Source organism: Cibotium barometz, chromosome 11 (assembly GCF_041138505.1).
Source record: "Cibotium barometz isolate CiBa-2024 chromosome 11, ASM4113850v1, whole genome shotgun sequence".
Classification (NCBI taxonomy): domain Eukaryota; kingdom Viridiplantae; phylum Streptophyta; class Polypodiopsida; order Cyatheales; family Cibotiaceae; genus Cibotium; species Cibotium barometz.
Window position 1 is genome coordinate 2,966,588 of NC_141056.1, and position 12,425 is coordinate 2,979,012.

At 41.9% G+C, this 12,425-nt stretch overlaps 1 protein-coding gene across 3 annotated transcripts in view; it reads right to left on the minus strand.

The window, feature by feature from the left end:
• Positions 1-10,594: 10,594 nt before the first annotated feature.
• The window catches only part of ATIM (timeless family protein), an 87,622-nt gene continuing 85,791 nt past the window's right edge, over positions 10,595-12,425 (minus strand). For all 3 annotated transcript variants that reach the window (XM_086804635.1, XM_086804634.1, XM_086804636.1), the window contains 4 exons: positions 11,890-12,189; positions 11,626-11,805; positions 11,302-11,457; positions 10,595-11,137 (listed from right to left, as the gene is read on the minus strand). In XM_086804635.1, coding sequence (XP_086660761.1) covers positions 10,861-11,137; positions 11,302-11,457; positions 11,626-11,805; positions 11,890-12,189 — 913 coding nt within the window. In that variant the 3' untranslated portion in view covers positions 10,595-10,860. The remainder of the gene's footprint in view (positions 11,138-11,301; positions 11,458-11,625; positions 11,806-11,889; positions 12,190-12,425) is intronic.

A 12,425-nucleotide genomic window follows, 5' to 3' on the forward strand; every position in this document is an offset into this window, starting at 1 on the left:
TCCTTTTGGATTGCCTTGGTTTGTTCCTCCATCTCTTCGAGCATTTTCTTGGATGCCTCAACTCTTATGGTCGGATCAGAGAAATTTAGAGGAGACAAGCATTCTTGCCCATAGAGTGCTTTGAATGGTGACATTCCTATGCTCTGATGATAAGATGCATTGTAGGCAAATTCTACCAGAGGAAGGTATTGAATCCACCTTCTTGGTTCCCGTCCACAATATGCTCTGAGAATGTCTTCAATTACTTGATTGACTCTCTCAGTCTGGCCATCGGTCTCTGGATGATAAGCTGTGCTAAAGCAAAGTTTAGTTCCCAGGGCTTGAAATAAGGACTGCCAGAACTTTGAAGTGAAGTCAGAATCCCCATCACTTACTATCCTTTTTGGGAGACCATGAAGTTTGAGGACTTCCTTAATGAATATTCGAGCAACATCAGAAGCTTTGAAGGTCTTCTTCGCTGGTATAAGGTGAGCTACTTTGGTAAGTAACTCCACTACTACCAGAATGGAGTCATATCCTCCTTGAACAGTGGGGAGACTTGTGACAAAATCCATTCTAATGCACTCCCACTTCATTTGGAGAATATCCAAGGGTTGAAGTTTTCCAAGCATCTTGACCCTTTCAGCTTTGATCCTTTGGCATGAGAGACATTGCTTCAAGTACCGAAGGACATCATTTTTCAAGCCTGCCCAATGAAAGCTCCTTCTTACGGCATTTAATGTTTTTGCATAGCCTGGGTGTCCTGCACAGCAGGACTATCATGAGCTTCATGGAGGATTAGTTTCTTTAAAGCATGATCCTTAGGGATACATAGTCTGTGATTGAAGTAGAGGCTTCCTTCATGAGTGGAGTATCCCTTGATTAGATTCTTCTCTTTCTCTGAATTTCCCCCTTCTTCTACTAACATCATCCTCTGATAATCTGGATCATGAGATGAGACTTCTTCCACCTTGACCAGTATGGGATTATTTGGCATTGAAATTGCACTCAAGAAAGATTTGCGGCTAAGTGCATCTGCTACCACATTATCTTTCCCAGGGCGGAATTTGATGTCGAAGTCATATTCTTGTAGAATTTCAATCCATCTCCTTTGCCGCATGTTGAGGTTAGGCTGGGTGAAGATCCACTTTAGACTTTTGTGGTCAGTTACAAGCTGGAATTTGCCCCCAAGAGATAATGTCTCCATAATTTGAGGTAATGAACAACTGCTAAGAGCTCCAAATCATGGGTGGCATAATTTGCTTCATATTGCTTCAGCTTGCGGGAAGTATAAGCGACTGGTCTTCCTTCTTGGCCTAAGACACCACCAAGTGCTAGATTACTAACATCAGTAACCACTTCAAATTCCTTGGCGAAATCAAGAAGTTTCAAGACTGGGGGCAGAAGTAATAATGACCTTGAGCTGATCAAAACTGTTTTGATGGATTGGCAGCCACACTATTTTGCAATCTTTCTTAAGAAGATCCGTCAAAGGTGCAGCTACCAAGGCATAATCTTTGATAAAAATCCTATACCATCCTGTGATTCCCAAAAACCCACGAACTTCAAGAACTGATTTAGGGGGTGGCCACTTCAGAATATCCTTGACCTTGGCGGAGTCTACTGAAATGCCATCTTTGGAGACGATGAATCCAAGATACTCAATTTGATGTGAGTAAAGACGATACATTTGCTCTTCTTGGCATAGAGTTTATGTTTGCGCAACAATTGTAGAACTCTACGCACATGCTTCTCATGCTCTTCCATTGATTTGGAGTAGATTAAGATGTCATCAAAGAAAACAAGCACAAACTCATCCAAGTAAGGACAGAATATATCTTGCATTAGGCGGTTGAAGATTGCAGGAGCATTGGTTAACCCAAATGACATTACAGTAAACTTATAGTAGCCATAAAGGGTATTGAAGGCTGTCTTGGGTATATCTGATTCCTTGACTTTGATCTGATAGTAACCAGACCTCAAATCTATTTTTGAGAAGACTTTAGCCCCATGAAGCCTGTCAAGAAGTTCGTTCGATGCAAGGGATAGGATACTTATTCTTGACAGTGACTTGATTTAGCCCTCGATAATCTATGCAGAGACGGAGAGTTCCGTCCTTCTTTTTTTGGAAAAGAACAGGTGCCCCCCAAGGAGAGCTACTGGGGCGTACGAATCCTTGCTCAATCAGTTGGGAAAGTTGCTCTTTAAGTTCAATGGCTTCAAGGAGGGACATTTTATAGGGCGTTTTTGAGACGGTTTGAGCTGCACGGATCACCTTGATTTCATGATCGACTTCTCAAGGAGGCGGTAGCCCTGTAAGCTCGTCAGGGAAGATGTCTGAGAATTCTTGGAGCCAAGAGGGTTCTGTCTCCATACTAGGTTCAACAGCTTTGTTGAGCTTGACTAAGAAAACTTGCTGACCTTTACGTGCTCCCTTGAGAAGATGTTTTGCCTTGACTACCCTAGATTTAGGTTTTCCTGTTATCCCTTGAACATATATTACTTGGCCATGCTCATTTTCAAAAGTGATACTCCCCTGATTATTTACAATGAATGCTAGCTTTGTTTGCAGTTAACCAATCCATCCCAAGGATTCCATCATAAATTCCTAATGGCAAGACTCTAAAGTGGCCATGAGTTTGCTCATTACCCAGCTCAAAATCAAGGTTTCCTATAGAGTGGCGAGATACTACTTCAAGTTTAATTTTTGCAAACACCTAGGAGAAAGAAATGAATGGGTACTGCCACAATCAATCAAAAGCTGAAATGGTTTACCGTGATGAGTGGCTGGGGTTTGGATTACACCAAATTGTTTATTCGGACCTTGGTGTTCTACTGCCGCGCATGGACGGTGGCGCGCTCTTCTTCAGCCATTTCCAAGGTCAGTTCCTCACTTATAATACAGGCAATCCTAGCAACTGCTCCTCCGCGGCCTCTGCCTCGCCCACCGCCTCTTGCACCTTGGTGGATAGGGGTTCCACGGCCTTGATTTCCTCTGCTACCTTGGGGAAATGATGTTGCCATCTTGGGACAGTTGGGTCTAAAGTGTCCCGGATCATTGCACTCAAAACACAGAGGGCCTTCTCTGAAAGAAGCAGCATACGAGCGAGGGACAAAAGAGTTGCCTTGTCGCTCTCTGTTGTAGTAGGGGAAATTCTGTTGGGGTTTCTTGTAGGGTTGATCTTTAGGATTTGCCTCAGGGTAAGATCTTTTTGGATGCTTAGGTTTGTCAGTCCTCATTTCTTTCACAAGGGGCTTTGCTCGTATGAGAGCATCCTGTAATGTGCTTGGCCTCATTGCTTCAAGGCGAGAATCTAAGGGTTCATTTAACCCTTGGCAGAAACGAGCCACTTGCTGGGAAGTAGTCATAGCTGGGGCATACTTCCGAAGAGTGATAAATTTGGAATAGTAGTCCTCAAGAGTTAAGCTGTACTGCCTAAGACTAAAAAACTCATTCTTCTTTATGGATTCATGGGATGGGGGAAGATATCTTTCCTTCACTACCTGCTTGATGTCTTCCCATGTTTGAGAATGCTCGGTGACTTCCTTGTCATGGCACCACTGTTTCCACCAGAGTTTAGCATCTCTGATGAGGCGAAACTGTGCAAGCATAGACTGATTTGCTACTCCAGTACCGGTGGTGGCAGAGAAATAATCGTCCATCGCTTCAATCCAGACTTCAGCATCCTTCTCAACCTTTGAACCTTCTCCTTTAAAGGAGGGAGGTTGCATTTGCTTAAGCAGGAGCTTCTTCTCCTGGGTGTCAGTGTAAAGCGCATTGGGAAGTGGAGGGTGATCGTCTTGGCTACCATTGTAAAAACAATTTTAAGATTACAAGATTCATATTTGCACAACGCTTATTTTTGGAGAGTAAAACATTGAAATCATTTTATTTCCAAATATTTACAAGGACGAGTTTTTTTACAAAGATCTGAGACTAATATAATTAGTCTTATTTGCCATCAAGGGAAACTCCTAAGCTTGACTATGACATAAGGATAGAGCGGTCCATATAGGTGAAATATGAGGGTTCCGCTGTAGTTTCTAAGACTCTAGAAACTGATGGTAAGGGTGGTAGACTCTGGATTGGGGTAGGTCCCAACACAGCTACTCTATCAGCAGGTAAGATCTGCATCACTTGGTCGTACACCCAGCAATCCTGAGGTATGCGAATCCCATCTATAGTCACAGAGGTGTCGGCCCTGGGGGTACCGATGAACCAAAATAAACGGATCATCTTTAACTTTTCAATCCAACGAATCCGCTTTAGGTCGGTGGTAAGGTTCCCAATTCGATATGCTCGGATGAAGAAATATCTCGGCCCACGACTCCAGAAATCTCTACCCCATCCTCTTTCAATACGAGCTTTCAATACGAGAGAAATGAGGGAGAGACATCTTCTCTAGTATCTACACCATGGTGTCACGGAACTCGAAATTTGAGGAGTGACTAGTAGTCTCGAAGATGCATTGGAAAACTAGAAACTTCGAGTAGGCATCTTCCTCTTCCTACAATCATTCAAACATCAATTCAACTTGTTTGTTTTAGTATGATGTTTTTATTAATTAGCATTATGTTAGGTAAAACATTCATTACAAAACAATCCTTAAATGGCAATTCCTAGGAGCTAAGATCGACTGTGACACCAATTATAAGGTTCCCCCCTTCTAAAATAGGAGAAACACTTAAGATAGTTCACTAAGTCTTAACTTGGAAAAAATTTTCTATTTATCGACACCTTGACCATGTAGAGATTCAGGGATACGATTCATAGGTAAGACCTAGTCCTATCCCGCACGCAGGGGAAGCGCGATCTTCTAAAAGTCAAATCACCCATAGGGTAATTTATCATAAATTGGGCAACTACTAGACTTGATTTCTAGAGGCAATGCTTTTTTCCTCATCCATGCAAGGCACAGCCGCCGCTGACCTAGTTTTCTAAAATAGAGTTGCCCAAGAACCTATTTATCTAGCGTAGGGCTTTCACTTAATCTGTTGGAAAGCTACCCGACTAATCGGCTCCACCCGTCCGTAGGATGGTGCCATCGAGGCATTCCATCCTCCCACTTTTCACCCTACTCACGCATCAATTTGTTTTCTAATTAATCCTACCACACTGTTTGACATAAATAAACATGTTCCTTAATTAAGACCTTTTTCACAAGGTTTGTTAAAATAGCCTTTTTACACGATACAATCATGCCAAAGACAAGATATATATATATAAAGTTTATACATGAATTAATTCCATACAAGCCAAACCGGCTCTCTTATTCTTTTCCTTTATACTGCCGATGATCTAGAATTCGGCCTTCCAGCCTCTACATGCTGGGCAAAACCCTACGGGGCCATACACCTCATCATCGGTCACTAGTGAGGACTCAAGCTAGCCTGTCACCCTCTCAGGCTCCATCGCTCGATCCTCCCGCTCCTCAGAGGGATGTTTGCACACTAGGGTGGACTTATTCACCGCACTAGCTTGGGTCCTCAGAACTAGGCAGCATCATAATCTCTCGTCTCAATCGGTGAACCTTATTCTCCCAATAGTATGAGGGATACCTTGGGCCATTCTCGAGCTTTGCTGATGACACCGCCCGGCTACACAAGCACGGAACGGAGTTAGCATTGAAGCCGAGAAAACTTGCACTCTTTAAAAATAACAATTTCAATGCAGTTTATTAAATATAGCATCACACAATTCGTAACTTCATACAATTTTATGTCATTATTTTAAAAGTAACACTAATATAAAAAAAACTCTTCTTTAAAATATAACCAAGCTAACCTGGCCACCATTTCCTTGAGAAGCTTGTAAAGGGAGGGTTGGAGTCGCATCGAGAGCATCTTCTCTAATCTCGTTGTTGCGCGCTCCTCTCGAGCAATATTCTGACGTTTCCGAGAAGGGGGCATCTTGGAGGTCGTCTTGTAGGGCTCGCTGTCGCGATCGAAACGCTTCAGTCGGATCTCAATTCTGAGATCGTGTATGGGATATCCTCTGTCATCCCAACAAAATGAAAAAGTACTGAACAAAAAAGCTGAATCTGGGTGTGCAGGAGATGGAGCTCTACTACTAGAAGAATACAAAGCTATATGCATGGAGTATACAATCATGATATGCAACCTAGCTAGCTCCATCATGTACCATACTGGGGGGTATAAAATGGTATACATCAGTGAAGGGGGTGTCCACAGCTCCTTGAAGAACGTGCCTGGGTGTACTCTGAAGTGAGCCAGTCGCTCCGCACCCTCTCTGTGAAACTGAGCTCTGATCTCTGTCATTCCTCTCTGGTATAGGCGTGGTGTCCGAAAGCCAGGTGTCCTCTGTCTCCTGTGGGCTCTAAGTGTCTTTGCTCTCTAGAGAGTAATTCCCTGCCGTGTAGGCTTTGCATAACTTGCACACAAAATCTGGACGTGCATCACTCTTATAACCTGGTGCCTACATCATGTACACTTCTTCTTACAAATCACCATGCAAGAAAGCATTCTTAACATCCATTTGATATAAAGACCAACCCTTCGCAACCATAGCGATGATAGCTCTCACGATTGCCATTCTTGCGATCGAGCTGAATGTCTCCTCATAGTCTATGCCATAAGTCTGCGCATAGCCCTTGGAAACCAATCTTGCATTGTACCTGCTCTTTCATTGAACCATCAGCATTGTGCTTGACTTTATACACCCACTTACATCCAATTGCCTTCTTTTCCTTAGGCAAAGGCACTAACTCGCATGTTGCATTTGCATCCAATGATGCCATCTCCTCATCCATGGCATCTTCCCATTTCTTATTTCCAATTGCTTGCTCAAAGGAAGGGGGCTCAACCTCTTGAATTACTTTTACCATGTAAGCATAATGATGGGTTGTATATCCATCATATCTCAACCTATCAATAGGGTATCTAAACCTCGTAGACCTGCGTACACCACCTGGATCACTACCAGGTGTCCTCAAAATAGCCCTGGTTCTCCTTACACCAGGAGTAACCACATACGGAATGCCAAGCTTCTCATCAAGGATCTACTCAGAGCCGCTAGAGTCACCATCCACATATGAGTGACATGCTGATAGATCAGGCACAAAAGGTTGATCTACCTTTTCCTTCCCTTTATGTGATACATGTGCACATGCATCATTCCTCAAGCTGCCTGACGATGGGCTAACATTGGATCCACTGCTCGAGGACTCCCCAGGTCCACTCGACACCTGTGATTTACTGCTCTACATGTGGTGAAACATCAACACTTCTTACATCTACATCTTCTGTTGCCTTCACTACTGGTACATACCAGCTACTCATCTCATCGAAGACAACATCTCTGCTTACTCGCATCTCATGAGTGGTAGGGTTATAGTATCTACAACCTTTTTTCTTCATAGCATAACCAATGAAGATTCATTTCTCTGCCTTTGGATCCAACTTGGTTCTCACTTCATCAGGAACATATACATATGCAATACACCCAAAAACTTTCAAGTGAGACACATCCGGTCTTATACCTGTAAACTTCTGTTCAGGAGTCATACCATGAACAACTGCAGTGAGTGTCATATTCATAATGTACACAACAGTTGCTTACTACTACTTCTGCCCAGAAGTAATGTGGCATATTCTTTTTAGCCATCAAGACACGTGCCACTTCTGCAATGTGCCTGTTTTTCCTTTTTGCAACACCATTCTGTTGCAGAGTGTACCTACACGTAAACTACCTCTTGATTCCCTGCTTTCTTAGGAAATTGCTGAACTCACTCCCCCACCATCTAATCTTAGGTATTTTATTTGCATGCCTTTTTTCTTCTCGACCAAGTCTTTAAATCTCTGAAAGTGAGCAAACACCTCACTTTTCTCCTTCATGAAATAAACCTACACTTTCCTAGTGTGGTCCATCAATGAATGTAACATAGTACCTGCAACCTGCACAATTGTTGCAGTCTTGGTCGGTCCCCATACATATGATTGTATGACATCTAATGACCTTGCACTGACATGCTTTTTATGTAAGAAAGCATGTTTGGCTTGCTTACCAAGTTGGCATGCTTCACATATCTTATGTATACCGTCAACCTTAATTTTTGGCAAACCTGCAACAATATTTTGGACCTACATAGACTTCAGTCCTCGCTGTACATTCACAAGACCAATGCGCTTGTGCCATATGTCAATGACACCTGTTCCATGTGCAAACATGGCTTCCTTTATCTCACGCATGTTCAGATCCAAAGTAAACATTTTGCTATTTCTGTTACCCTTTGCAACCAAGCGACACCTATTTTTGAAGTCTTCCACAAAACATCCTTGAGGATTAAACCTCACTTGTAGACCTTGCTCAACCATCTGTCCAACAAAAACTAGGTTCTTTGTAATATTCAGAACATGAAGTACATTAGCCAAGTACTTCATTTTGCCATCTTGCATAGACAATGGCACTTTACCAACATGCGCAATGGGATGCGCATTAGCATCACATGTTTCTACATAACCTGGTTTTTCCATTTTCTACATATCTCTAAACCACTCAGCATGACTAGTCATGTGGTTAGAGACACCAGAATCCACATATACCATATATCTTGAGATCCTGACACATCCCCTGTTTTATGGAACTAAGCATGTGCTGCATCACAAACAATTGCTCACTTGTGCCATCACCTCCATGTTTGCTAGATGATGCATAGTTGCCTTGTTGCAACTTCCCACTTTTAATATCATTCTGCTTTTTGTAGCAATCCTTTGCTATGTGTCCTGGTTTGCCACAATAAAAGCACTCTATGCTATTTGCATTTTGATTTCTTTGGCAACCACCTCGGCCTCTTTGGATCCCCCTGCCTCTAGAATTGGCCTTTTTCACCTGTGTATGATTGTTGCTGTGAATCATTGAATTGTTGTTGTCCAGAATTCTGTGATTGTGTGTCTGAGTAAGTCCAGGTTATTTGTGAATGAATTATCGCTTTATGTGTCCATAGACCTGTTTTATGGTTCCATTGCCGAGATAGGGTCCTCTTTTTTGCAAGAGCCCGGACACGGATTGAATTGGGTGAACAGGAGACACACATAGTGAGGTACAACTGATTACAGGTGAGAAAGAGTACGGTCTCTTTCTTTGGATACATTAGCAACATGTGCTCAACTAACTTACCTCGGCCCATTAATAAATGTGCCAACACTAACTCTACTTGAGATTCGTGAGCTTATTACGACAAAGCAACATTGTTGACTAGAATACCTTGGACGTTTCATAGTGATAATTTATCAAAATTGTGTGTTTAATTTGTTGTGCCTTTTCATATGTTTGTGTATCTATTCTATTAAACCTGCCACATGACAAGAGAAGATTGCATGCCAAAAGGAACCTTGATATGAGACGTGACACTTTGTCCTTTCTTTTGTATACGATTTAAGGACATGTGTATGACATTATATTCACCTTGGATGTATCGGAGAGTCGAGGATTAAAGATTGATATTTTAATATCTATTTTTTTCAATTTATTCATAGTTTCTTTTAATATATACCATTATATAACTTAGTTTCTTTAAATAGCCGCCTCTTTGATGTAAATCCATTCCTTCTCAACATAGCCACCTCTTTGTTGTGCATCCATTCCTTCTCAACATGTTGCCAGCATCATGCTAAGTGGTCCTAAGTATTGATACTTAATTTATAACATATCATCACAAGTGTCATACAAACACATGTTGTGTCATACATCTATGACTCTAAAAAGCGCAAACTTCATTTTACTTACGACTACTAGATCAATTGATTGATACTTCTTTCACTATTATCTTCTTCATTGCTCAAAGCAAGAACATTCTTTGCATGTTTATTTAGATATCGTTTTTTATTCAATTATATATTCTTATTCTATGTGTACGTGTGCTCACAACGCGTATTCTATGTGTGCTTTAAGTACGGTGCGTGTGTTCTATGTGCTTTAGGTGCATGTGCATGTTATCAATGGCTCTAACAAGCGCAATTTCATTTTTCTAATGAGATTGCTAGATTGATCGATTGGTTATCAATTCTTTCACTATTTTGTTTTTTTGAATATTGATATTTTTTTTATCACTACAAAGCAAAGGTGTTCTTTGCATGTTTCTTTAGATATCGCTTCTTATTCAACAATATATTCTTATTCTATGTGCATGGGTGTGGTGTATGTCTATTTTCTACATGTGCTTTAGGTGCATGTGTATGTGCATGTGTCAGTAGAAAACGTGTCGACACTATGAGCTACGTAAACAGACATTTGTGCATGTAGAACCTTACAGTTGGTATGATGGCATACATGTCTATCCTCTGTCTCTAAGAGTAGGCCAAAACCCGCCAAAAGCAGATCCAAGATTGCTTTAACCTTACAATGTATATACCTAGGAGCACTTTACATCGGTTTAGCAATTGAGATGGGTTTGGGCCACTCGTGCAAGGCAATGGAGAACTATGCTACATGGCTTTTGCTTTACATTAACATTAAGGATACTGCATATTTTCTCATGTTCAACTCCTAGCATGAGAATGTCTGTACAAATGAAACAAAGCTGCGTGTGGTGTTACCTCCCAGCAGTTGCCATCGCTTAGTAGTATACTTGTATCAACACAGCTTGACACACTAGACTTTAGAATGATATGGAATTGCTTAAGGTGAAGTACCAAGTACCAAAACCACCCCAGAAGAATAGCATATCATTATTTGCTAAATATCAACACTTGTGACTTTTAAGAAAGATTAATGATTAAACAAATTATTTACTATGGTTTTACAGACAGTACGCTAGAGAAGAAGCACACACCTCCAGGCTGTCTGGGGAAGAGGGCAGTCTACTTCACTCGTCAAGTCGCTTTTTTTTTTAAGAGATATCAGGCAATGCTTTAACATCATTTTTAAAGACTTTCTTGCTCCTGTGCTCGTGTAGCATTTGAAATCTCCTCAGCATCGTCATCATCCACCACAAACAGACTTCTGCGCCTCTTGCCTGTGGAAGAGCCCAATAACGGTGATGATGAGAAGGCAGTGGTGCCATGATCCTTCTCTTCTTCCAGATTGTCCTCCAGAGACTGCTCCACATGCATTCTCACTACTACGGCCGCTTCTTCTTCGTCCCTCAGTAATGACTCCTCCACTTGCATTCTTGTAGTGGCCTCTGCAAGTCCACTCTCCCTGCACCAACCCTCATCCTCGTCACATTGTGGTGTAACCAAATTACCTGCAATAGCCCCATGTATGTGTCTGCGCGTGCATGTGTCAACACGCACACATATGTGCATGTGTGTGCATGCGTGAGAGAGAGAGAGAGAGAGAGAGAGAGAGAGAGAGAGACATACACCCTGTCAGTAGCTTGTGTTTCCCCATATCCCTGATCAGCACTGCTGCTACAAGATAGTCGTTGACTTCTTCCTCTTCCTGTGGAGCCAAGGCTACTAGAGTCCACACATTTGGAAGCTAACGATCCACCCTCCCCTCTCAAGCGAGCTCGTTTTCTTCATCACACAAAAACAGTTTGGTCTTTTAGCCCTAAAGCTCTTCATTCCTGTAGCTCTTCTTTTTTGGGGAAAGTAATAGCAAAAGATTCCTTTTTGCTTTTACCATGGCATTGATGAGACCAATAAATAGTAAGAGATGGCACATACACGGGCATGACAAAATACCTTCTTGCGAGAAGATCCTGAATGGTTTCATCATCTTCCTCAATCGATGCCTGCTCGCCACACTCGTTATTGCCTCTCTTTTGTCTTCCATTTGACAGGCAGTCGCTTGCATTGTTTCCCACACGTTGACTCATGCCCAGGCGCACCTTCCTACTACAATGTATCCCCATGCGCACCTTCCTACAATGTATCCCCAAGTCGTCAGTCACAACCTTTGCAACCAAACTAGACCAAACCACACTTTTTGATTTCGAGCACACTTACTCCAATATTTGAGTGAGTGTTTCATCTTCAAATGACTCCCCATGCGTGCCTACTTTCTCACGTAGGTTCTCGGTGAATTTCTGATTAGACTTTTTACTGCTTTTCATCTTCACGCCTTCTGGTAAAGTAGCATCAGTGGAGTCATTCTGATGCTCCACTTGCTTCCTTATCCTGCGTATTTGCAGCATTGGACTCAGCTCCAATGCCTTGAGCTTGTGTCGTACATGTGCTGCTGTGATTTTCCCTTCTGAATCAATTGCTTGTGCCAAGAGATGACAACACTTGGGGTTCTCCTTGTACCTATAAATCAAACATGTACGCTAATTAGAATATGATCAAACCAAGAGTAAAAGCCAGCTAAAACATGAAAAACAAAAAACTCAGTTGTTATGTCCATTTATCCATCTCCATCATATGGATATACCAAGCATCACTGTTTCATATTAGTTTAAAGAGGTGTTAGGATTGGAGTAACACTTCAAAATTGTTGTTTTTCAAATGTTCCAAATAGAGTTTTGGAACTTTCTAGGGGCGTT